The sequence below is a fragment of the Populus trichocarpa genome, chromosome 4, assembly GCF_000002775.5.
Source record: "Populus trichocarpa isolate Nisqually-1 chromosome 4, P.trichocarpa_v4.1, whole genome shotgun sequence".
NCBI classification, from domain to species: Eukaryota; Viridiplantae; Streptophyta; class Magnoliopsida; order Malpighiales; family Salicaceae; genus Populus; species Populus trichocarpa.
Genome location: NC_037288.2, coordinates 9,659,203 through 9,685,921, shown reverse-complemented (window position 1 = coordinate 9,685,921; position 26,719 = coordinate 9,659,203). Strand labels below are relative to the sequence as shown.

Genomic DNA, 26,719 nt, shown 5'->3' with positions numbered 1-26,719 from the left:
ATAAGGATAGAATCTTCGATTATTCATTATCTTTGCGGGAACTGTATCCCCTGGGTCTTTAATAAGGTGTTTGTATAACTTAAGAACTGCTTTTAAAACAATTTTAAAGTAATGATGGATAGTTTCAACAGACCTATAGTATATACCACTAATAAAACAAAATCTTTGGTTTTGGCCTACAATTTGTAAGAACACAATTACTTGCCCCCTAATAGACACATTTTGAGTTGATCGTAATAGGTTACAACTTGCGAGAACATCACACAAATTATATAAGACAATTGGTTTCATACGAATTTGTTCAATGCAATATATATCACCTCGATTCAAAATGCTATCAATATAGAATTTTCGTTGAGCAATTGCATTTATACATTATTCTCTTGGTATATAATTTTTATTTCTTTCTTGTTCAATAATAGCTACCCCTGTAGCTATCACAGTTACAGCTGCTCTCATACATGCTGGATGAATAATCTTACTATCCAGAACAAGAAAGTGAAGTTTTCCGATAACAAAACCTAAAAATTTAGGGAAATAAACATTAAAAAATCATATAAAATACTAACATAATCAATACAAGAAATTATGCTCAAAGAAGCTGACAATGTATAATAGTTATGGCAATAATATCTGATTCCCTAGACAAATAAGGCCTTAAAGTATATTATTTTATAAATTCTCAAACTCGTGTTTCACGGTTTGAACATATAATTTTATTGCAAGATTATATGTTCAAACCCTTTATGATTTTTCTACCAAACCATTTCAATTTTTCTAACACATAACATCGTTGTCATCTCTATTCATTTGCCTCAAAATATCGAAATAGAAAACGCACATCACGCACATCATCAACAGAGACCCAAACTTTAATCATGGAAATGCAGATTTTCTTGCCAACACCACATAATCTCAAAATTTATAGGAAAGCAGAAGAGAAGGAGAAGGAGAGCTCAAAGTAGCAAATTTGGGAACGGGACAGATTTGGGATTAACTTCTGGAAATAAGGGTGTTTTTCCATTTAGGATGGGAGAGGATGGAGAGAAGGTGATGGGAGGAGACATCACCGGGTGTTTTTTTTCCACAGAAACCAAAAAAAATGGGTTTGCCGTGTTTGAAATGGTTTTGATGTTTTGTTTGGTTTCTGTGAAAAAAACAGAACATAGGTTTACTGTGTTTTTTTCACGGTTTCTGTGAAAAAAACACAACAAATTAAACAAGATCACAAGATTTATGCCATTATTATAATTACAGAGCTAAACAAAGAAGATGAAAACATAAGGCAAATAATAAATAGACATTTGAGGAAAAAGAGTTACCTAAAATAAAAGAAATATGCTTCAATTGTTCCTGGTAAAGAGATATGCTTCAATTGTTCTAGTAAAGAGATTTGAGAGAGAGAGAGAGAGAGAGAGAGAGGAAAGTGATTTGTATTCTGTATCAATGTTATGTTTTTTTGTAAAAGAAGGAAAATACTTTCTTGTCATAAAGCTTTAATTTTTCCTTTGACCGGAATTCATTTTTCTTGACCAACTTTCCGTATGTTTACCAAATATAGAAAAGTGAGGAAAATAGTTTCCATGAAAGTATTTTTCTAGAAACAAACAAGGCAAAACTTAAAGTAAATAGTTGTATATATCATTTGGGAACAGTATGAGATATGATATGTGAATAGGACTAAAACAATAACACTAAATATTTAGATTCAAACTAGATGGGTGGTCTGCATTGTGATGTGAGCTGACTAAAATGTTTTTTAATGTAAATTTTTTTTGCAAATACTACTAAAACATTTCTAATAAAGCAAAAAAAATAAAAATAAAAACTTAGATCATTGTCTGACTATATTTAATAAGCTCGACTGATTTAAATAACATTAATAAAAAAAATACAACTACAATAAATAAACTAAAAAGAAAAAAAAATAACAATGAAAAAGGGATGTTTAGGAGAAACTAAAGCTTTTAAAGAATAAGAAAAATCTGAGAGTCAAATCATTGATTTGACTGGGTTTAATAAACTTAGTTAATTTAAGAATATGATTAAAAAAATAGATATCAACAATAAATAAAGTGAAAAAATGACAATAATTAGCTATGAAAAATGAGTTGTCAATATAATACACGAGAGGAGAAGAAAGAAAAGCATATTTGGAGAATCATCGTTACTCTATAATAGATACCGTCTTACCACTAGAAAGAACTCACCGAGACGGTTCCAATGCCATTGCGAGAGGCTAGATGATGACATCGAAAGAGGTCGTACGCATTGTAAGAGCAACGACTCATAAAGCAAACTAAATAAAATATCATAAAGGAAGCATCTCATACTTATATTTAATCAATTAATTTAATTTAACAAAAAAAATCCCTAAAAAGCTAAATTTAACAACGAACGACAAATAAAAAGACTTCAGATAACTCAAGTCTTTTCAAAACCAGTGAAAATTCTTATAGAAAGCAAATAAAAAAATAACAGAGCTTAATCTTCAATTAAATAAATGTCAAATGATGAAACTAAAAAAAACATGAAATTAAAAAAAAAAATCTCCTTATATTTTTTGTATTTTTTTACATTAAATTCTTAGTAGTAAAATTAATAGAACAAATAGTAGTTTTACTACTAAATTATACCTATTATGATACAATTATTGTATATAAACAAACTTTTTGTTGAGTAAAAAAATCAATAAAATCATAAAAGAAAAACTATTATAAAAATTAAAGCGTTGAAGTATTGTATTTCCTTATGAAACCTAATTAGGATTAGAAAAAAAAACTCATTGTGTTGATTCTATATTAGATAAAAGAATGGAAAGAATCCTATTCTTTCAATAATCAAATTTTTTTTTATCTTATGTAATTTGTTGCAACAAAAAATGGCTTCTAACGCAGTTAGGATGCGGAAATAAAAAAAATCAGATAAAATGAAGAAAAATTTAAAAAAAAAACATAATTCTAATCTTAAAACTAGAATATTATATGTATAAAAATATATATTTTTTATAATAAAAATATAAATTTAAAAGAACTATACATGCATCAAAGTATATATGTGTTGAATAAGATATGCATTGAACATGCTAGACGTGTTATATGTCATATTCTATTACCCTTGTAAGTTCTAATCAACAGTTCTAATCATTTCCCATAGAAGAAATAATGCGAATAGTACCTCTAAACATAAATACTTGCCTTTAACGAATAATTAAAATTTATAAAATTCTCTTTCGTTCAAAAGAAGGTCAATGAGTAGAAATTTAAAATACTTAATTAGCGACCACCAATAATTATTTAAAAGGTCATTTTAAAGATAGAAACAAGTATAAAAATAAAAGAAAAATAATATTTATACTCGTAAAAAATAATAAAAATATCTTTATCTAGCCATAAAATAACCTTTTCAATTCTCTTGTTTATTTCTCTTTTCTCTTTGTATTTATCTCTCTCATGTTAAATAAGTATTGATAATTATTTTTTGATAAAATTTCTCCGTCCACAAGTAACATGACTTATGTCATATGGATGAGGGAAAAATTAATTTTCTTTCCATTATAAATTCCATTCAACCTCTTAAAAATTTAAAAATTAGGTAAAAATCCCAAGTTCTAATTTGTTTCCTTTGAAATAAACTCAAGACATTTCTTTTAAAATAAAATAAAAATGTCAACTTAAATTAATGACATTCTTCTCGATTCAAGCATTTTCTTTCGAAATAAAAGAAACCAACCATGGGCACTTAAAGATAGGTAGCCCATCAGTCACCCCTACTAAAAATTGGGCTCATGATATGGAAAAGGTAGCAAAATCAAAGGCAACGGTCACCAACTCCCATTTCCTACCAACCAATTAGAGAATACTATAGGTGGCCAAACTTGACCCGCTTATTAATTCAGACAAATGAAGAGCAGATCATCATCAAGTCTTTTTTGTTATTTCCACCCGGTAAGCAATTGCTACTCTTATGTACCTTCCCTTCTTTCTTTCTTTTTTCAACATTATTGTTGTCAACTATCAATAATTTCTCTTGTCTTTTCGATTCCCAGATCTTTGATTTTCCTGGGTTTTCCTTAATTTCTCCGGAATTCCATTTCCAAGGTGCGTACTCTTTTTTGTTTGTTTGTTTGACAAAGATGGTACTTTCTTAGTATATTCTTGTCTTGTATTTTTTTTTTTTTTGCTTTAGAGATCTGAGCGGAGAATTCAAATCAGAAGTGTTCAGGATTTAGTTTATAACAACTCCTATTAGCTTCCAAGTTTGGCTTTTGATTTTTTAATGTTTCTGGGATTTATTATGGAATTGGTGATCTGGGATTTGCAGGTCTCTGCATGATCTTGCTAGTGAATTTGGTTTTGTTGTGATCATAGTACAGTTTGAAAAGTCAAAGTTTTTAATGATTTCTTTGATGAGCTTGGGAAATTCTTGATCAGATTCTTGTTGAACAGCTTCGTTGGTTCTTCTCATTTTTTTAAAGTTGATTACTTTCAAATTAAACGGATTGATCCATTGTTTTTTTTTCTAATCATGGCCTTCTGAGTAGCAGCTTGAATTAAGTTTCATTTGAAAATCTTACCGTCATTTGTTTTGATCTTTAACTTTAGGCCTCGCAATATGTTCCAAAATTGAAAGGAATGTGAAAGAAATATGTTTGCTAGCATTTATTTAACAATCCAAACTCTTTATTTATTTATTTATTTTTGCCAAGATTCTTGAATTGCTTTTAGCGTTTCACAAACTTTTGGAATTTATCTCATTAGAGATCATATTGTCAGGCTAGCTATGGCTGCTCCCACAAAGCCAACAAGAATAGGCCTCGCTGGTCTGGCTGTCATGGGCCAGAATCTGGCCCTTAATATTGCAGAGAAAGGCTTCCCCATTTCGGTTTATAATCGGTCTACCTCCAAAGTTGATGAGACTGTTGAGAGGGCTAAAAAAGAGGGAGATCTTCCCTTATATGGCTTCCATGATCCTGAATCTTTTGTGAAGTCAATCCAAAAGCCTCGAGTGATAATTATGCTTGTCAAGGCAGGGTCACCTGTTGATCAAACCATAAAGACTCTTTCTGCCTACTTGGAGAAGGGAGATTGTATCATTGATGGTGGAAATGAGTGGTATGAGAACACTGAGAGGAGAGAAAAGGCTATGGCTGAATTGGGCTTGCTCTACCTTGGAATGGGAGTTTCAGGTGGTGAAGAGGGTGCACGTAATGGACCTTCAATGATGCCTGGAGGTTCCTTCGAGGCTTTCAAGTACATCGAAGACATTCTTCTTAAAGTGGCAGCTCAAGTTCCTGATAGTGGCCCTTGCGTGACTTACATCGGCAAAGGCGGTTCTGGTAATTTTGTCAAGATGGTTCATAATGGAATTGAATACGGGGATATGCAGTTGATTGCTGAAGCTTATGATGTACTAAAATCAGTTGGAAAGTTGTCAAATGAAGAACTCCGTAGTGTTTTTGCAGAATGGAACAAGGGTGAGCTTCTTAGCTTCTTGATTGAAATCACCGCAGATATATTTGGAATTAAAGATGATAAGGGGGAAGGATATCTGGTTGACAAGGTTTTGGACAAAACCGGCATGAAGGGTACAGGTAAATGGACTGTGCAGCAAGCTGCTGATCTATCAGTAGCAGCTCCTACAATTGCATCTTCTTTGGATGCAAGGTTCCTCAGTGGTTTGAAGGAGGAACGCGTTGAAGCTGCTAAAGTCTTCAAAGCAGGTGGTTTTGGGGATATTTTAACTGGCCAAGTGGTGGATAAGAAGCAGTTGATTGATGATGTCAGACAAGCTCTTTATGCATCCAAGATTTGTAGTTATGCACAGGGGATGAATCTGATCCGTGCAAAGAGTATTGAGAAGGGATGGGACTTGAAATTGGGAGAACTGGCTAGGATTTGGAAGGGTGGTTGTATTATCCGAGCTGTATTTCTGGACTGGATCAAGAAGGCATACGATAGGAATCCTGATCTTGCTAACCTTCTAGTGGATCCAGAGTTCGCAAAGGAAATTATTGAGCGCCAGTCTGCGTGGCGCAGGGTTGTGTGTGTTGCAATCAGCTCCGGTATTAGCACTCCTGGTATGTCATCCAGCCTCGCTTATTTTGACACCTACCGGAGGGGAAGGTTGCCTGCTAATTTGGTCCAAGCTCAAAGAGATTATTTTGGTGCTCATACATACGAAAGGGTTGATGTGGAAGGATCTTTCCATACTGAATGGTTCAAGATTGCCAGGCAGTTGAAGAATTAAACCTTTCCTTAGTTCTATCAAAGCTTAATCAAGACTTTCGATAAGACAATAACTTCTCCCCTGGACTCTATGCTGGGTACAACTTTCGCCACCCAATTTCATGAGATGCATCTCGATCCATTTGAATATTTAGACACTTTTTCGATCTTCTATATGTTGTGGTTTTTCTTGGCGGTTCTACTGCTTTGTATTTTAGCGCCACCAGGTTCCTCGTTTAAGCTTCGTGGCTCTTTTCTGGTTTTAAGGGATATGTGATGGTGCTTTTGAGGAGTAGTTTGAAATCAGATATTCGAGCAATAATTTCTCTTTCGGTGGTATTCCTTGCTTCGCTATTCTTCAGCAATTTATTTACTTTACAATATTGCCATACAATGGATGTTGGTTTATACCTTTCCGACTTTACGTTTGAATTTATTATCTATAAGGCGGGGAAAATGTTTGAATGCTGCAACAATTACTTGATTTCAATTGTTATATAGCCAGATAAACCCATGCTATGCTAACTTTTCACCAAGTAACAATCTTATCTTGAAAACATACCACATCAGGGTTTTTTTTTTTCCAGAAACAGAGCTGAAGATGAGGCTCATGGCATTTCTGTTTAAATATATTGATATTAAAAATAATTTTTTAAAATAAAAAATATTATTTATTTTAATATATCATAGATGAAAAAAAAAAAACAAAACAAAACGGAGGTTGGCGTGATAGCGATTATCAAGTTTATTTTTATCCAAAAATCAGGAGGTTCTGTTCTCTCGGCATGAAAACAACAGTTCAGTAATGGAATTCAAAGCTCGAGCATCTTTGCATTCAACCTTTTACAAAATTTAAAGTTAATATTGGGGTGTGGTGAAGTTCTAAATTTATTTTTCAAAAATTACTATTTTAAATTTTATAAATTTCAGGTTATTAAAAATTTACATGAAATAGATATAACTTATTAATCCATCCATAATAATAATAATAAAAAAATTCATACGTTAGGTAAAAAACCAAGGTCACATCCAACTCCCAGTTCCCACCTACCAATCAGCTCATGGTACGGAGAATTAAAATAATATATAAATTCAGACAAATGAAAAGCTCCATCATCAAGTCTTACGTTTCTGAGTATCACTTCTACGCGGTAAGCGACTGCTACTCTTACGTGCACCTTCCCTTCTTTCTTTTTCTTTAATATTGTTGATGTCAGCTATCTACTAATTTCTCGTCTCTTCTTCCATTCCCAGATCTTTAATTTTTCAGAACCCATTTCCAAGGTGTGTGCTTTTTCTTATTTGTTTGACAAAGATGTGACTTTTTTTTTTTAGTAGTTATTGTTTTGTTTTTTTTTTTTTTTTTCCTTCGGATATCTGAGTGGAGAAGAAAAATGAGAAGGGTTTACTCATTTAGCATTATCTAAAAACCATACTAGAAAGACAAGATATAGATGCTGATTAAGATTCTTATTTTTTTGCTGCAATAAACTACTTAATTTATTTATTTATATATCAATATTTTTTTTAAGAAATATAATAATTTAAATTCCATGGAAACAAAATAATTTACTATTGTAATCCCTTCTTTTCTTATCAATTTGTTTTCCTCTAAAACAAATATAGCTTTTATGTGCTATGAGCTTTATTTGATAAAACATAAAACAATTAGAATAAATATCAAATAAAATTTGGACCCTTTGAAATAATGGTTGGTAAAAAAGAAAAAGCAAATCTCTAATCAAAACCTCATTATCTTATTAATGCACTTCCTCTTTTTTTTGGATTGTTTTCCTAAATATTAAAAAAAAAAACAAAAGCTTATCAGAATTAAAAAAAAAAGTAACTTTTAATAAATAAATAAAAATTATTTTGATAGTGTCAATGTGTATGAATTAAAAATATAAGAATAATAGACTGCTTACACCAACGTTTTGTAGTCTAATTTGCTATCTAATTATACGTGTGTGCAGGAAACATAGAATAAAAATAGACATGTGCAGGAAACACAACTAATAAAGCTTTAGAAAAAACAAAACAAAATAGTAATGATGGGTTGTACAAAAAGAGCTCTAACTAATATTATAAAACAATGTCTTTATATTATTAAAAAAAAATAGAACAATATTTAATAGAATAATATGCTTAACATATTCTTAATTAATTTGTTTTAACAAAACTTAATTAAAATAGAAGAAAAACAACATTAAAGCTTTAACAAAAACAGACCAAATGTCTGGCCTGGTGGACCAGCAAATGATACATTGTTAGCTTTTTTTTATTTATTTTAAAAAAACAAATGACATTGTCTACTCTCGAGCTCTCACACCTAATAAACTTATTTTTCAAGCTTTTTTCACATGAAAAAATATATTAAAAAAACTCATGTAGCTTAACAAACCCATATATAACCTTTTTAATCGGTCAAAAAACTGAAAAAAATATCCCGAATAAAAAGATTCGCGAATTCTAATCTATTTTACTAACAAGATAAATGATTAAAAAACACCATAATGAAACAAATCTCATCAAATGAAATTAATTGATACTAAGATTGATTTTTTTTATTGATAGAATGTTGTCAGCCGATAACTTTCTCTTTGAATCCCTATCTTCTGGCGACTTTCTCTCTCTTATCTCAAACTCAGGGACTAAAATGTAATAAAATAAAGTTTTGGTCCAAAACATAAAATGCTAAAAATAAAGGGACCAAAAGAGAAGTTAATGGAGAATATGTAGACAAAAAGAGAATTTCTTTCATGAATTTTAGTTGAGCCATACTGATTTTTTTTTGGTTTTTAGTTTGATATTTTCTTTTTTAATTGCATCTTTATGCTACGAATTTAAAATTCATCTCATTAAATCGGCCTCTAATCAAGTTTGAAAATCTGATCGAAACCTTTAACTCTAAAGAATACGCAAATAAAAGAGATCATAAACTAAAAAAAAAAAAAAAAACCACAGACAATGCATGCAATGGTATAGTTAAAAAAGTTTGAGGACGAAAAAGATACTGTTGTAATTAATTCATAATAAACTGTGAGAAGAAGCACTATGTAACTCATTATAGTTAAAGCATTACCTCTTTTAGTTTGTAATATATTTTTACTTGTAATTGTAATTGCAATGTTATGTTTTTGGTATTTATTGAGAAATTGGTGATCTAGGATCGGCATGTCTTTACATGATCTTGCTAGTGAAATTGGTTTGGCTGTCATTATTTCAAGCACTACTAGAAAATTAAAAAATACTAACAAAATATTTTGTCGGCATATAGAGAAATTTTGTCGGTATTAAGAATTATCGACAAACACTATGATAGAATACGAGTCAAAAAAATAACTCATGGTTTTTTTATACCATCAAAATTTTCAATACCAATAGAACCATCGATAAAATCTTTGCACATAAAAATAAACTTTTACAGGCCATTTTACATCAAAAATTTCATTGTTGTTTATTTCTCTGACAGAAAATTCTATCAGCCATTCCTTTACCAAGTTGATATACATTCAATAAGTTTAACCAAAAGTTTCAGGAAAGGTAGGAACATTTTGGTGGAATTTCTAACAAACATTCCGATAGAATATTGGTTCTGTTTGAGATTTTTTTTTATTATTATTATTTGTTATGATCTAAAGCCAATAATTGTTTGCTTACAATAAATCCACAACCATAAATAGTGTAAATTCATATACAATAAATCCATAACAAAAAGCATAACGAGTGAAGTATATCCACAACAATCTTAAACCATAAATAGTGCAAACTCATCTCCAAAAATTAACTTATATAAATTTTAAAATGAATAATGCTAAATGAGTAAACCTATGAGTTCTTACAATTGGAAAATTTAAGTAGCAAATTCATATAAATAGTGCACAATATTGAGATGGATAGAATCCATACACAAATATTAAAAAAGAAAAGGTAGAAATAAACATGAAGAGATACAAGTAGAAAACCATTCAAATTCCAATTGAGATACAGTCAGATCAACAAGGTGAAGTATACTTGGTACATTACATCGAAGGTGATGAAGGGGGAGTGGAGGGGGAGGAAATGATGTTGAACTAGAAGGTCCAAAAGCAGGAGAATAAGATACACACATACCTGCTCTTAGTTAAGCCCACTACATCTTATTTTGTTCTTGGAATTATGCACTCATCTTTTCCATCTTAATAACCATTTTTTATGAATTTTTTTTATGTACAATCTCATTAAATTCCTATGATCAATAGTTTGAGATGGAATGTAGTGTGCCTATAGCCAAAACAATGTGACCCTTCCTCAGTTCTCGGATTAATGCTATAGAAAAAAGTATAAACATGATTCTTCTAGGGTTTATCACTTGTAGCAGCCTTCAACTACACTAGAGGATCATGACGAGGATGGTTGGAAGTGTTATAACCAATTTTTTAACCATGTTATCTCTCCTTTGAAAAAAAGAAGTTTCAAAATCCAATTATATTTTATATTATTGATGAAAATTAACAATCTTAACCAATGATAACTATCAAAACACTTACAACAAATGCATCCGCTCGTTTATCAACAAAAGTTTAATTTTTCTTACCCCAATCTCCATTTTTTATATGAGTTTCCTCAAATAACTCCATTGATGTTGGTTCTTGACCCAACTGTTTTTTTCCTACAAGTTAAATAGTTTATTGGAAGTCTCATTAATAAACTCATAATTAAAAATTCAAGAGATATAATAAAATATATCACAATAAACTCTTACTATGCACTTTGCATGGTGAGTAAATGGAATCACTCCTCTGGTGTGCTTGCTCATCAAACCATAAGTTTCTTTATTTTGATTTTGTTTACTCGATCTTGAGCGCTTTGTAAGACTTTATAATTCCACAAATTCAAGATTTATTGCTCAATTATTGTATGTGACATACTTCAGTTTATACCTTTTTCACATCTCTATGTCATTCAAATTGGCCTTCTTCATTGCTTTGGTATAGGAATCGTACAAAAAATCATGCAACATGGTGCAACCAATAGTTAACTCAAATATGATTTAAATTTATTATATAAAAATTAGATAAGAAAATAAAAGAAAATAGGTTTAGAATAATATAACATTAACATAACACCTAACTATATGAATATTAGTTTTTTAAACTTACCTAATTGTACCGTGGTTTTCCCATACTCTCTTCACAAATGCCTCTTGTTCCACCAATTTTTTTTTTAATTAATTTCATACATGAATTAGTTTTCATAATTTAAAAACTAGTTACTTTAATTTGAGATTATTCATCTAACCTTAAACTTTCTTCACCAAACATCTATCATATACGTATTTTCAAGATAGTCATCAAGTTGACTTCATTGAAATAATAGTTCTTTCAGTGATCACTCCATCGCAGATGTTATAAAATGAGCAATTTTAACATTGATAAACATGAAAGTCAATTTATGAAAGCCATTTTCATATAATTATAAAACTTAAAATAACTCAATAAAAATAATTAACTTCATCAAACAAAACATTTACATTAAGAGGTCACCCTTCTATTATGCTATCAATTTGCTTGTGACGGGCTCTATCAATGAAATGATGCTCAATATGTCCTCAATAGTTGAGCTTTAGTCGATAACTTTTACACTAGATGTCTCTTCACAATCCTCCCTTATATTCACAACACGATCACTAACACTGCTACTTGATAAAGTAGGAACGCTTTTATTGGACTTGAACTTTTTTTCTCTCTTGAAAACATGATACATAAAAGAAATCAATAAACAGAAATTAGAAAAATATACAACAAAATTATCCAAAAAATATAAATATAACAAATTCTACTATTTATTAAACATAAATTATAATTAGCCTACACAAACCAACCAAAAACTTAATAACCCATCATTTATTTAATTCCAGAGTGACTCAATTCTTCCCATTTAGAAAAATGTAATTCTTAATCCAATAACTATTAAACACTTTATAAGTTGAAACATATTTAATCCTTAATCGTTATCAATTCCACACAATATCAATTTTCCCTAAAATTTTAAGTAAACCATAAAATTGAAAAAACAAATTGATACCCAACTAACTATCCATTATTTATTCAATTCAAGAATAAAATAAATAAATTAATATCCTAATTATTATCAACTACATATTAAGTTAATTTTTCCTAGATTTTAAACAAAACCCTTAATTGACTAAAATTATTTGCCATCATTTCTTCAATTCAAATTTATTCAACCTAAATTAATGCCTATAATTATTATCAATTCCACACAAAATTAGTTTTCCTCAAATTTTCAACTTAACCATAAAATTGACAAAAAAAAATAATAATAATAATTGGTAGCCAATTACCCATCATTTATTCAATTCTAATACATTTAAGTTACAAAATCACGTTCAATTTTATCAATTGACATATTAAATCCATTTTACCCAAATCCTAAACAAATCCTAAAATACATTAATACAAAAAAATATCATTATAAAAAAAATAAAACACTTAAATATACAAGCAAATTATAAATATTACAAGCAAATTTCAATATATTAAAATAAAACATAAATGGATAGGTTTGCTTACATGGTGGAATAAAGCTTGACAAGAAATGAAACCAAGGGAGGGAAGTTTAGGCCTTTGGAGAGATGTTTTGTTGACGTCGGCAAGTTGTGGTGGCTAGATTTCTGGAGCTTATAAAGGTGGCTATCAGTCGAGTTTTAGGGAGAGAAAGAAAGAGGGTTTGAGTGATTGTTTTGAAAGAACAAGAGGAAAATGTGTTGTATAGAGCCACTATCAAGTTTTAATTTCTCTTAAAATCACCGTTGGGATTTACATCTATATTTATGTCAATAATTTGACACATTTGCAATGCTGATGATTTTTTTTAAATTTTGTTTTTATTCCATCATCATTTCTGTCTGAAATTACTAAAATAAATTTTCCATTGCATTTTCCATCATTAAAACATGACATAATATTTTTTGTGTTTCTGTTATTTTTTTTCAATTTTCTAGTAGTGAAATTAACATGAATGATTCATTATTTTGTTGTTAATCATGCTCTTTTGAGTGTTAACTTGAAATTAAAGTTTTATTTGAAGAGCTTATTGTCATTATGTTTCAATCTTTAACTTTAAACCTCACAGTATGTCCCAAAATTGAAACAATATTGAAAGAAACGTGAAGGCAATATATTTGCTAGCCTTTATTCAAGAATCCATACACTTTATTTATTTGTTTTTTCACTAGCTAACTTACTTGCACTACACTACAGGTCATATCAAAAATTATTTTTTAACATAAAAAACAATTTAAAAGTGTGAGCACCTTACCCTCAACTTGCTTTATAGCTTGGATATTTTTTCATTAATTTTATCTGAACAACTAATTCTTGTCACTAATAATAAATGGTTTCCATTTTTATATGAAATTGATACAAATACATCTAATTCGTATAACAAAGAAAATTCAAGATAAATCAAACGTCTAAACTTTTCAAATTATCACGCAACTAAAAAAATATTAAAAGATTAATCACTATTTATAAAACAAAGCTGATTTAATTTGTTTAAAAAATAAGAGAAATGACATAAATCAATATTTAAATATAAATAACTAATGAAAAAAGATTAAAAAAATACAAAAAGACCAGGTGTTGATGGGCTAGGTCCACACACTTGGCATTAATTAAAAGCTCATGCCTGCACTTTGTTTTCCTCGTTACCCGCTCCTATAATTATTATTATTTTTAAAGAGGGTGATAGGTCATTTGCAATGATAAGTGGTCCATTGCTAACTAGTCTTTTTCTAGTCACCTTTAATGATTGGAAAATCAAGAGTCCATGTTTTTCAATCCCTTAAACTCAATTTTCTACTTGTTTTTACCTAATAACATCTTCATAACATAATATAAACCTAAAAAAATCACTTAATAAACCAAAAACACCTCAAAATCACTCTAAAAAAATAAAAATCAACCATATGAAAAAATCAAATGAAACTTGATCTATTTTTTCCATCATGTTTAAAGAAAAAAACCATATTTTTTGCATTTCTCTCAAGAAGAGGAATCCATTGACATAAATATCCTTACTTTTAGTGGCTAAAATTTGAATAACCAACTACTTTCACTTCCTTTTACTATATTTTTGGCGAGTTTCTCTTTCATATCTCAAACTGAGGAACTAAAAAGCGGAATAATATGAACTAGCCATGTATTTTTTGCTTGTTTTACATTTTCATCATCTCTCTTTTAATTTTTTTTTCTTTCCACTACAATTTAAAATTTTATTTCAAATAATTATGTCACAAAAGAATTAAATGCAAAAAGAAAAAAAATATAAGGATAAAATTTTTAAAACAATGAAAAAAAAGTTGGTTACCAATGTAAAAAGATCTTTTGCTCGTGATATGCTGAAGATCGGTTCATTTTTTTATAATGTAAAAAAAATCCAAGTGTTGCTAATGTTTTTCTTGTAGGAAAAAAAAAAAACCTTATGGGAGTTGACCCAAAGTAACTCAGTTGGGTTGACGGATCCAAAGACAACTCAAACAACCAATAAAATTGTAATTTAACTACAAAAATTCAAGATGATTATTTTTTAAAAAATATTAAGATGACAACATATTAGATGGAGTTGGGTCAACCCAGGTTAACCTGCAAAGCTCACGAACCAAGTCACAAGATCATGATAAACTCACCGTATATAAAACAAATAGAAATTAAGTTATGAAGCTCAATTTCAAATTAATCTAATATTAAAGGATAAAATTAAAAAAAAATATCAATTAAAAAAATGATATAAGTCAACATGAGTTAACATACAAAGCCCATGACCCCCAATGTTGAAGGCTAGAAATAAATAAAAAAAAAAACAGCTAATTAAAAAAATAAGTCAACCAAGTTAGTATGTCAAACTTGCAACACAAGTCATGAGTTTGGAATAACCACTTAAAAAGCAAACCACAAAAAAATAATGAACAGTAAAAGGGAAAAAAAACATAGATTGAAAAAAAAAATCAAAGAAAAAAACACTATTATAATGAATAGTATTTTTGTGATGTGGAGCATAGTAAAAACAACGTATCTTTTAGTGTTTTACTAGCTATTTGACCCATATTTTCCCACAAATCAGATTATTTTTTTAAGTAAAAAATAGAATATACAGGCTTTTCCAACGTGTTTTTAGATATAAAAAAAATTCTCAATCATAAATCAAAATAGTTATAGATGCATTTAATTAAATAAATCAATATTTGATCAAGATATAATTAAAACTAAGATATTTGATCTTGCAACATGAGTCATGCACTCAATTGTATTTAATAACTTTGTTTCTTAAAATAATTTTTTTATTTTTCCAAATGATTATTCATGCCAATAAAATGTAAAAAAAGGTTATTAATGAAAGTGAATTGAATAAAAATATGAAACTCAACTATTAAACAACTCAATATTGAATGGTGAAACTATAAGAAAATCAATAATAAAAAAAAAGAAGATCTAGGTCAACATGGGTTTACCTGCTCACTCGACAACCATGGCACAAGATTGGGATAACACCATAGAAATGAAAGTGAAAAAAAAGTACAAAGATCTATTTCAAAAAAATAAAATGTTGAAGGATGAAATTGAAAAAAAAATCTATTTAAAAAAAGACTAAAGTCAACATGTCTTAACATTCAAAACTAATGATTGTGGTTATGAGGCTAGGACTGACCACAAAGAAAGCAAACAAAAAAAATAAAGCAAACATCTCAATAAAAAAATGTTGAGTGATGAAACTTAAAAATATTATTTTAAAAATAAAAAATGAAAAAAGAATATTCGAGTCAACTCGAGTTAACCAACCAACCTCGAGATGATGTATATAAGATTGAGATAACCCTACAGAAAGGAAAGTAAAAAAAAAGACCAATACATAAAAATTAAATGTTGAAGAATAAAATTTAAAATAAATCAATTTTATAAAAGGACCTTAAAAATAAAAAGTCAACCCGTGTTAAGTTTTAAAACTCGTTACACTAGTCACGAGGCTAGTACTAACCCTATAGAAGGCAAACAAAAAACAATTCTTAATAAAAAAAATATTGAGGGATGAAATTAGAAAATATGCAATAAAAAAGATACATAAAATAGCAATAAAAAGAATAAGAACCAAACTCAATATAAAAATAAATTAAATTTAAATGTTATGGGATGCAATTGAAAAAAAAATTCAATTAGTAAAATGGTTAAAAAATAAAAAGAATGAGGATCAAGTTTGATATAACAATCAAATTAAAAAAAATGATGAGAGGGGGAAATGAAGAAGAAAAATAAATAAAAATAAAATAAAAAATAAAAAATAAAACAAACAACAATAAAAAGAATGAGGATTAAATTGGATATAAAAAAATGATAGGACACTTTCATACTTTGACAAGGAGAAAAGAGAGAAAGAGGGAGGAAAAGAAAAAAAATTTACCATAGCCCAATTGTTTTTCCATCGCGCGCGTGCATACACACACTATACCACTAGGAAAAGATCAAAAAGCCCGCCTTGCGAGAAAGTTTTAAATTTCTTGATCTCGAGGACAGGGATGTAATTTCTCTTTGCATAAAAAATGAAAATGTCTTTAAAGTCACTACACATCAATTCATTATTTATTGATCCTAATGTTATTTAAGTGATTGTATTTTTCCCAAATAATATTAAATGACTGATCTAACCCCAAAACCTAATGTTATTTATTGATCCTTCTCTTACGCAAATTGAGGTTTTCATTATGAAATGCTAAGTAAAAACCATATGTGTTTTAGGTTTTCTGTTAATTAATATTAATTAATTTTTCAAAGTTATGGAATTTATCCTCAGATAATTTTGGACAGGGTAACGATGGCCGCACCCCCAAAACCAACAAGAATAGGCCTCGCTGGTCTGGCTGTCATGGGCCAGAACCTGGCCCTTAATATTGCGGAGAAAGGCTTCCCCGTTTCTGTTTATAATCGGTCCACCTCAAAAGTTGATGAGACTGTTGAGAGGGCTAAAAAAGAGGGAGATCTTCCCTTATATGGCTTCCATGATCCTGAATCTTTTGTGAAGTCAATCCAAAAGCCTCGAGTGATAATTATGCTTGTCAAGGCAGGGTCACCTGTTGATCAAACCATAAAGACTCTTTCTGCCTACTTGGAGAAGGGAGATTGTATCATTGATGGTGGAAATGAGTGGTATGAGAACACTGAGAGGAGAGAAAAGGCTATGGCTGAATTGGGCTTGCTCTACCTTGGAATGGGAGTTTCAGGTGGTGAAGAGGGTGCACGTAATGGAATTTCATTGACGCCTGGAGGTTCCTTCGAGGCTTTCAAGTCCATCGAAGACATTCTTCTTAAAGTGGCAGCCCAAGTTCCTGATAGTGGCCCTTGCGTGACTTACATCGGCAAAGGCGGTTCTGGTAATTTTGTCAAGATGGTTCATAATGGAATTGAATACGGCGATATGCAGTTGATTGCTGAAGCTTATGATGTACTAAAATCAGTTGGAAAGTTGTCAAATGAAGAACTCCGTAGTGTTTTTGCAGAATGGAACAAGGGTGAGCTTCTTAGCTTCTTGATTGAAATCACCGCAGATATATTTGGAATTAAAGATGATAAGGGGGAAGGATATCTGGTTGACAAGGTTTTGGACAAAACCGGCATGAAGGGTACAGGTAAATGGACTGTGCAGCAAGCTGCTGATCTATCAGTAGCAGCTCCTACAATTGCATCTTCATTGGATGCAAGGTTCCTCAGTGGTTTGAAGGAGGAACGCGTTGAGGCTGCTAAAGTCTTCAAAGCAGGTGGTTTTTGGGATATTTTAACTGGTCAAGTGGTGGATAAGAAGCAGTTGATTGATGATGTCAGACAAGCTCTTTATGCATCCAAGATTTGTAGTTATGCACAGGGGATGAATCTGATCCGTGCAAAGAGTATTCAGAAGGGATGGGACTTAAAATTGAGAGAACTAGCTAGGATTTGGAAGGGTGGTTGTATTATCCAATCTGTATTTCTGGGCAGAATCAAGAAGGCATACGATAGGAATCCTGATCTTGCTAGCCTTCTAGTGGATCCAGAGTTTGCAAAGGAAATTATTGAGCGCCAGTCTGCGTGGCGCAGGGTTGTGTGTCTTGCAATCAGCTCCGGTATTAGCACTCCTGGTATGTCATCCAGCCTCGCTTATTTTGACACCTACCGGAGGGGAAGGTTGCCTGCTAATTTGGTCCAAGCTCAAAGAGATTATTTTGGTGCTCATACATATGAAAGGGTTGATGTGGAAGGATCTTTCCATACTGAATGGTTCAAGATTGCTAGGCAGTGTAAGAATTAAACCTTTCTCTAGTTCTATCAAAGCTTAATCAAGACTCTCAATAAGACAATAACTTCTCCCCTGGACTCTATGCTGGGTACAACTTTCGCCACCCAATTTCATGAGATGCATCTCGATCCATTTGAATATTTAGACACTTTTTCGATCTTCTATATGTTGTGGTTTTTCTTGGCGGTTCTACTGCTTTGTATTTTAGCGCCACCAGGTTCCTCGTTTAAGCTTCGTGGCTCTTTTCTGGTTTTAAGGGATATGTGATGGTGCTTTTGAGGAGTAGTTTGAAATCAGATATTCGAGCAATAATTTCTCTTTCGGTGGTATTCCTTGCTTTGCTATTCTTCAGCAATTTATTTACTTTACAATATTGCCATACAATGGATGTTGGTTTATACTTTTCCGACTTTACGTTTGAATTTATTATCTATAAGGCGGGGAAAATGTTTGAATGCTGCAACAATTACTTGATTTCAATTGTTATATAGCCAGATAAACCCATGCTATGCTAACTTTTCACCAAGTAACAATCTTATCTTGAAAACATACCTGGCATCTGGGTTTTTGTTCTTTCTTTTTCCAGAAACAGAGAAGTGATGGCAGAAGATACAGCCGCATGGCATTTCTGTTTAAATATACTACTGATGTTAAAAGTAATGTTTTTTAAAATAAAAAATATTATTTATTTTAATATATCATAGATAAAAGAAGAGGAAGGATGGCGTGATCGCAATTATCAAGTTTATTTATATCCAAAAATCAGAAGAATTCGAAGCTCGAACATCTTTGCATTCTTCAACCTTTTACAAGATTTAAAGTTAGGTAAAAACCCCAAGGTCACAATCCAACTCCCAGTTCCTACCTGCCAATCAGCTCATGGTACGGAGAATTAAAATAATATATAAATTCAGACAAATGAAAAGCTCCATCATCAAGTCTTACGTTTCTGACTATATCACTTCTACCCGGTAAGCAACTGCTGCTCTTACGTGCACCTTCCCTTCTTTCTTTTTCTTTAATATTATTGTTGTCAGCTGTCTACTAATTTACTAGTGCAGTCCCTTCTTTTCTTATCAATCTGTTTTCCTCTAAAACAAATATAGCTTTATTTGATAAAAACAAAAAACAATTAGAATAAATATCAAATTATTACTCTTTTGGTGCTCATAGAAATGAAAGGGTTGATGTGGAAGGATCTTTCCATACTGAGTGGTTCAAGATTGCAAGGCAGTTGAAGAATTAAACCTTTCTTTCTCTTGTGCTAGCAAGCTTGATCAAGACTATCAATAAGACAATAACTTCTGCCGGTGGATGCTTCTATAGATAGTACAATTAATAGTCGGTGGATGCTTCTATAATTTATAACCAGCTAGCTGGCCCGCTGCTGCTACATCAAAAAATTTGTTTAAATGTAATAAAAAGAACGTGAAACAATGTGTTTCCTACCACCATAATTTATTATTATTATTATTATTATTATTATATATATATATATATATATATATATATATATTTGTTAACACTCACATGAAGCTATAAAGTATTTTTTTTTTAATTAATCATATGGTAATAAGTTTTTTTTTTTTTTTGCTGTAAAAAATAGTAATAACTTCATTAAAACAAAAAAAAGTTATATTTTCTTATCAATATATTTTTTTCCACAAAAATACAACTTTTTTGTTCAATATTATTTATTTTAAAAAATAAAAATTAAGAACAAGTTATATATATATATGATGATAACATCTTGTATCGTCTCTAACCAATCTAAGTTAACCAACCAAAGCCACTACTCGAGAAGTGGATGTTGTTGTGTTGTATAACTTTGGTTTTTGAAAATTATTTTTGATTTAATAATAAAATAACTAAAATAGACATTTGCAAAAAAATCACCACATAAATGTTTTTTTAAAAGCATTATGAATGGTTGTATGAAAAAAAAAAACACTTATTAATGTTACAAAAAGAATGCTATAATTTTCTTGAAAACCAAAGTCAAAATTGAACAATATTTAAAATAAATTTTTAATTAATTTATAGTAATAAATTATAATAAAAATTGAAGGAAAAAAGGCAAAGGCTAAAAAAAGTTCAGGCGCGTGGGCCTATAAAGTGAGTTTCGGCACCTAGCCTTTTTTTTTCTTTTTTCTCATAATGGATGGATGAGGTATTGTCCATCTATTATTTAAAAAAAAAAAACAGAGAGCGGATGATGTTTCGTCGGCAATTATAGGTGACACATCATCTACTTTTCACATTTTAACCATCGAAAAGGTATTTGAAAAATCATGTTGGGTTTTTCCATCTATAAACTATTTTCAATTTATTTTCACCAAAACACCTAAAAAATACTCTTGGAATCTTAATAAACACATTTCTCAACTCAAAACACCTTCTAAATCGGTAAAAGAACACAAATATAAATAATAAAAAATTCTTTCTTAAGCCTGATATACTTTTTTATGACAATACGGAAGTTCAAAAACACCTCAACAACACTTTTCTCTTAAAAAAAACATATTGACATCAAATTTAGCTTTATTTTGTTCATTATATCTCACCAACCAAGCGCTTTCTCTCTTTTCCGTTGTTTTTAAGCGACTCTCTCTTCTCTGTTAAATTCGAGGGCTAAAATGTAAACAAAATAAAATCTTGAACTAAAAGATAAATGCTTCAAACTAAAGAAACAAAAAGGGATTCTGGAAGATTTATGGAGGCAAAAATCTTTAAAAAGGCGTTATGTGAACAATTTGTTTTTTAAAAAAACCTCTATATTTTTCTCCTTGTCAATTTTGGTCATTGTATTTTTTATTTTTTGCAATAATAAAATCAATTTGTTTTTACAAAATCAAGTATTAAACAAATATTAGGATTGATAACTTTATAAAAAGCAAATCGAAACAAATTATCAAATCCAATTCCCAATCAATATAATAAAGTTGTAGGAAAAAATAGATATATTTTTTTTAAAAAAATTAATTTTAATGAGGATGATCTAATTGGATAAAACCTTGATGTAAAAACAAAAAAAGTGAATAGCCTAGAGAGCTCGAATTAATTTTAATAATTTGATAAAACCTTTATGCAAATTTGACCTAAACCCTTTGTACAAGTGGAGCTCTCTAGTCTAATCTCACCTTTTTTTTTCTTTTCGTTCTTGTCTCTCATAAAATATGCTAATTCTTTTTTTTCTCTCTCTCTTTGTTTTCATTTGAAGAATAGAGGCTTCCTGAATTAAGTGCTCGTTTGGTAACGTGGCTGCGGGTGAGGTTTACCCGCAGCCACATATAATATCATTTGGTTAAGAAGGAAAAAATGCTGAACGCTGGTAGGACCCATTAAAAACAACGATTGTGCTGCAGGTTTTGAGAAGCAGAGGAACCACAATAGTGGAGCATGGCTCCACTGTTCAGTGAACAGTGGAGCCATGCTCCACTGTCGCACTGTTCACTAAAGTGCACAGTTTTTTTTTCTCGAAAAACCAGTGCGAGTGAATTAATTCACTCGCACTGTTCACGTGAAAAGTTTAGTTTTTTTTTTTCCTGAAAAACCAATATAGTTAATTGATTTCACTTGCACTGTTTACGTGAACGTGAACAGTAATTTTTTTTTTAAAAAAAATTGGTTTAAGGTGAATTAAATTTACTCGTACTGTAATCTCAATTTTAATCTCAATTTTATTCTTGATAATATTTTACCTAATTTTATTGAACGCTAAAAAAATTATGAAAACTGTAGTTCTTGTCGAATGAATTTTGTACATAATGAAATTGTAATGTTTTTTAAAAAATTGAGTTTTACTCGAAAAAAAGTATTTAATATTATTTAATAACACTATATAAATTAGAAGGATATCGCATGATGACGTAGCATTTGTGAAATTTGATCGCAATTCCAATTATGTTCATGCCGGGTCCGACCCAGTTAAAAATAAATTAAGTTTTTATTTTTATTTTAATTGTGTTTTATTCAAAAAATTAGAAGGAGATCGCTTGATGACGTAACCAAAAATTCAGTTTTTGTTGTTGCGCGCTTAAGAAACCATGGAAAATATAGTCCTTGTTGGATAGATTTCGTATGTGATGACTTTGCATATAGTTTAATGGAATAATAAAAAATATTTGATATCAATATTATTTATTTCATGATGTAATAACAGTAGTTAAATCTACAATATTTAATTAAAAATCATTAATATTAATATATATATATATATATTTAATTATGTTATAACCTCAATTTGAAAAGTATTTTTTTAACCAAACACATTAAACTATTTTTTGTTCAACCTCAATTTCAACCACAGTTTTAACCAAATATATATTTTTTCAAACCAACCTCAACTAAAAATATTTTTTATAATATAAGTGTTCTATTATAGTGTGCTTTTGTAATATTGCTTTGCTTTTGAAGGACAGCCCATACTCTGTAGTTTCCTAGCTGTTGCTCTTGCATCCCTTGTTCGAAGGTTTGGTTATGTAAGGAGCAATTATTCTGTCACTGGAAATGTGCACGTTGCTTCTCATGGTTGGCATTTGTCCTTCTAGGTCGATCACTCTTCTTTCCAGCACAACATACTCTGTTCATTCATCGCACGCACCCACAAAGACATGACAGAAACAATATACAATGCATTGTATCGAGAAGTTTTTGCCGAAAAATTATTGTTTTCTTGTAAACTAACTTGGAATCATTTTATCCTTGAATCTCAATCAACCAAACCAATATTCAATACTCACCATGCTGATCTCTCTTCTTTCCTCCTGCCAGAACGGAAAAAAGAAAAAAGAAAAAAGAACTTATTTCGTTCCAGAAGAGCACACACTATAGGTTAAATGGATGGAATTTGATGCAATGATCAATATGTACTGATTGTAGTCAGACAGTAAATCAGATTTATAAACAGTGTATGCTGTTAAATTGAATAGGTGAGAAATAGTTTCTATATTTTGTATCATTTGAATGTGCAGGTCTCAGATTAATTTCATCGAGCCAAAGAATCTTGAACATAAATATTTTGGAGATAATATCTGGAGTATGTTGCCACTCTTTAAGAGTATCTATGATAAAAATTACATTGTTCCCATCTGTCTGTGTGCTTCAAATTTTGTGAATCTTGCTCTCTGCTAAAGGAACCACTACTTGTGTTTTCTGTGAGCATCAAGTTTCCGGCTCTTTTTGGCACTGTTCTTATCACTCTTCTTGTCTTTTTTCTCTGGTTTGGCCATGGAGGAAAGGAGGTTGAAAAGACCACCCTTGCTGAACTTAAAATGTACTACCCCATGACCATTCTCATGGGTGTTTTGATGATGGGGACCAGAGGAAGCATCAGAAGCCATGGAGTCATCACTGTCTCCATCAGCAGCAGAGCGATAATTTTTACTCACATCGTGAGCATTGTAGTCATTAACATCATAACTGCATTGATCATCATCATCTTCTTGCATGGGAGAGGTGAGGTACATTGTCCACCCAGATTCGCTGCTGCTGCACCCTTCAGAGCCTAAAATATGTTTGGATGAATCCATTCTGCCGAGGGCAGAGTTGACTGAAGCTGAGAAATTCTTGCTGGGAAAATTACTTCTGCTGTCTTTATGCTTGGGATGGCCAAAGAAGGGAGGGAGAGACAAACTTGAGAAACAAAGTTGTATTTTGAGGACTACACAAAACCCCTTTTTATGGTGAGCTAGAGTGAGCTTTAACGCACATTCATGCCTTCTATTTTTTTTCCCCTTCATTATTGACAAAAGCTATCCTTTTTAACAGCCAAAATACAGGTTATCATAACTAAAAAATAAAGGTCTGAAACAACTGAGGTTCTCTGTTGGTCTTTATTTAATTAAAAAACTAAAATAATAAAAGCATTTTCATTTTGTCACTGTCCTCCTAAATGTGAAGCCAGCTTTTAGTGCAGAAGTGCTGAGCCCATTTCATAAACATAAGAATATCTCTTTTAATCAGTTCTGTCTTGTAATCAGAACGCAGAAAAACCCATTCCTCAGCTCTGGAAGAATATGAGACCCATGTCCTTAAGCATGTTAGGGCATAGCCTCCACACTTCTTATTTTCCTTTCATGCCTTTAATTCTCTGTCTTGTCAGAAAGAAAGGTCATATCGCAGAGAGGTACCTAACAGATTAGAAATATGGGAGGCTACCTAAGATCTGCTTGCTTTTGTTCTGTCATTTCTTGTTTTCTGCTTTTAAAGCTGGCTTGTGTCTTCTAGTTACCTGGATAAGAATGGAGCTAAAGTTTCTTGTTGGTCTCACTGGATCATAGTTAAAAAGTGAAATTAATCAAACAATCCTACTGTAAGAATATTTACGTTACACTTTTCAGTTTTGTTCAGATGTAAGAAAGTTGGAAGAAAATAAATGGGAAATGCTTGATAGCGGCTTTGTTACATCAGGATGACTTGTTTTTTTGTGTTCTTATTCTCTGTTTCCACCAGGGATTGAACAAAAACTTTGCGGTAGAACTGGAATGGAAGATGACTCTTGTGCTGATTGGTCGGCCAATTTGGTGTGCTAGGTAGTTGGCAGGTTTATGTTCCTTTAGACTAATAATTCAAATGGAAAAAAAAAAAAAAGCAAAAAGCAATGTTGTATTTTTCTTTTTTTCCCAACATTATATTGCTTGGAAAATAAATTTTGAATTTTTTTAATTTATTTTATATAGAGTTATTCTGATCTTATAACTAGAATCGTGAATTTCACATGTTGACCCGAGTTAATTTTATTTATTTTTGGATCCTTTTTTAATAAAATATTTTTTTATTGGGGCTTGTAATTTTCTTCGATTTGTTTTTTACGAGATTATCTCAATTTTATAACTCAAATCGCGAGTTTGACAAATTGACCCAGGTTGACTCAGTTTATTTTTTAAATCTTTTTTTATTGAATTGTTTTCTTCAATTTTACCTTGCAACAACTCAGTCTTTTTTTTTATTTAGTTTTTTTTTTCAATTACATCCTTTAATATTAGATTTTTTTAGAAATTAGACTTAATATTATTTTTTTCAATTTATTTTTTGTGGAGTTCTCCCGATCTCATGAATTTAATTTTTTTTTCTCGAATTTAACTTTTAACATTAGATAAAACCTCATAATTTTTATATTTATTTTTTATGAAATTATTATAAAATTATTTTTTAGTGGTCTCGTAAATTTAGTTTTTTAAATTATTTTTTGGTCCAACTCAGGCAAAGGGCGGGCCGACTAGTTTTTGGCATAAAAAGGAACAAAACAGAAAGGCATATGGCCTCAAAACACGCACACAATATAGCAGCGTCAATATCTCCCATCAGTCTATGACCAAATAGCATAGGAGGAAAAATATAGGTTTCAAAGGATGAAGATAATGAAGTCCCCAGCTAATGAAAAGAAAGAATTCAGTGTGTGTATATTATGAGTGGTGTATATGAATATTTAATTTTTACTGTTGTATTTTTTTAAAAAAAAACTTTAAATTCTTTGAATTTATTTAAAGATGTAATATTCTCATTAAATCTGACTCAATAGATTACCATGATGATCCACTAATTTAATATCTAATTTAGACTGGATATTATATTAAATCAGGAGGGATTTGATTGTTTAAATATTTTTTCAAAATAATAATATTTTATTTTAAAATTATATTATTTTAAAATTATATATATTAAATTTGGGTGGGATTCGATCCTATCTTATGATGAATCATGGGTACTATTAGGGGTGTTCAAAAAAACCGACCAACCGATTAAACCGAAAAAACCAAGAAAAAATTAACTGAAAAAACCGAACCGATAGAAAAAACCGAATAAACCGATTAATAAATAAAAAAAACCAGCCGGTCCGGTTCGGTTCCGGTTTAAAAAAGCTTAAACCGATTGAACCGGACCAAACCGAACCGGTTTAAAAAAAGTATAAAAAGAACAATTCCTAACCCTAAATCACTTTCCCCCTTAACAGCCGTCAACCCCCCCTCCCCCTCCAGCCTTTCCCTTTTCCCCTTCCTCTTTCCTTTCCCCTTCCCATAACCCTAAATCACTTTCTCCATTTCTAGCCGCCAACCCCCCTCCCTCTCCAGCCTTCCCCTTTTCCCCTTTCCCTTCCTCTTCCCAGAACCCTAAATCATTTTTCCCCTTTCCAGCCGCCACCCCGCCTCAAGCCTTCCCTTCCATTT

The 26,719-nt window shown here is 30.7% G+C and overlaps 3 protein-coding genes across 4 annotated transcripts; 2 read left to right on the top strand and 1 right to left on the bottom strand.

Moving 5' to 3' along the window:
- The first annotated feature begins 3,787 nt into the window (after positions 1 to 3,787).
- LOC112323211 (6-phosphogluconate dehydrogenase, decarboxylating 2) lies at positions 3,788 to 6,566 on the top strand. 2 transcript variants are annotated; one of them, XM_024592092.2, is made up of 3 exons: positions 3,788 to 3,947; positions 4,049 to 4,100; positions 4,761 to 6,566. In XM_024592092.2, the coding sequence occupies exon 3, from the start codon at positions 4,783 to 4,785 to the stop codon at positions 6,247 to 6,249; it is 1,467 nt and encodes a 488-aa protein (XP_024447860.2). In that variant the 5' UTR covers positions 3,788 to 3,947; positions 4,049 to 4,100; positions 4,761 to 4,782; the 3' UTR covers positions 6,250 to 6,566. The 2 variants fall into 2 exon arrangements, with proteins under 2 accessions (XP_024447860.2, XP_024447859.2); XM_024592091.2 differs by having other exon boundaries at positions 3,789 to 3,947; positions 4,776 to 6,566.
- Positions 6,567 to 17,089: 10,523 nt separating this feature from the next.
- LOC7468394 (6-phosphogluconate dehydrogenase, decarboxylating 2) lies at positions 17,090 to 18,880 on the top strand. Its single transcript, XM_024592079.2, has one exon. It carries the CDS (start codon positions 17,097 to 17,099, stop codon positions 18,561 to 18,563), a length of 1,467 nt encoding a protein of 488 aa, XP_024447847.2. The 5' UTR covers positions 17,090 to 17,096; the 3' UTR covers positions 18,564 to 18,880.
- Positions 18,881 to 23,692: 4,812 nt separating this feature from the next.
- LOC7468393 (protein SOB FIVE-LIKE 3) lies at positions 23,693 to 24,082 on the bottom strand. Its single transcript, XM_002305275.1, has one exon. The coding sequence runs from the start codon at positions 24,080 to 24,082 to the stop codon at positions 23,693 to 23,695; it is 390 nt and encodes a 129-aa protein (XP_002305311.1).
- Between the last annotated feature and the right edge of the window lie 2,637 nt (positions 24,083 to 26,719).

What these genes read in the sequence shown, in the direction of transcription:
- LOC7468393 (XM_002305275.1), bottom strand. Translation starts at nt 24,082, where the DNA reads ATGGATTCATCCAAACATATTTTAGGCTCTGAAGGGTGCAGCAGCAGC.
- LOC7468394 (XM_024592079.2), top strand. Translation starts at nt 17,097, where the DNA reads ATGGCCGCACCCCCAAAACCAACAAGAATAGGCCTCGCTGGTCTGGCT.
- LOC112323211 (XM_024592092.2), top strand. Translation starts at nt 4,783, where the DNA reads ATGGCTGCTCCCACAAAGCCAACAAGAATAGGCCTCGCTGGTCTGGCT.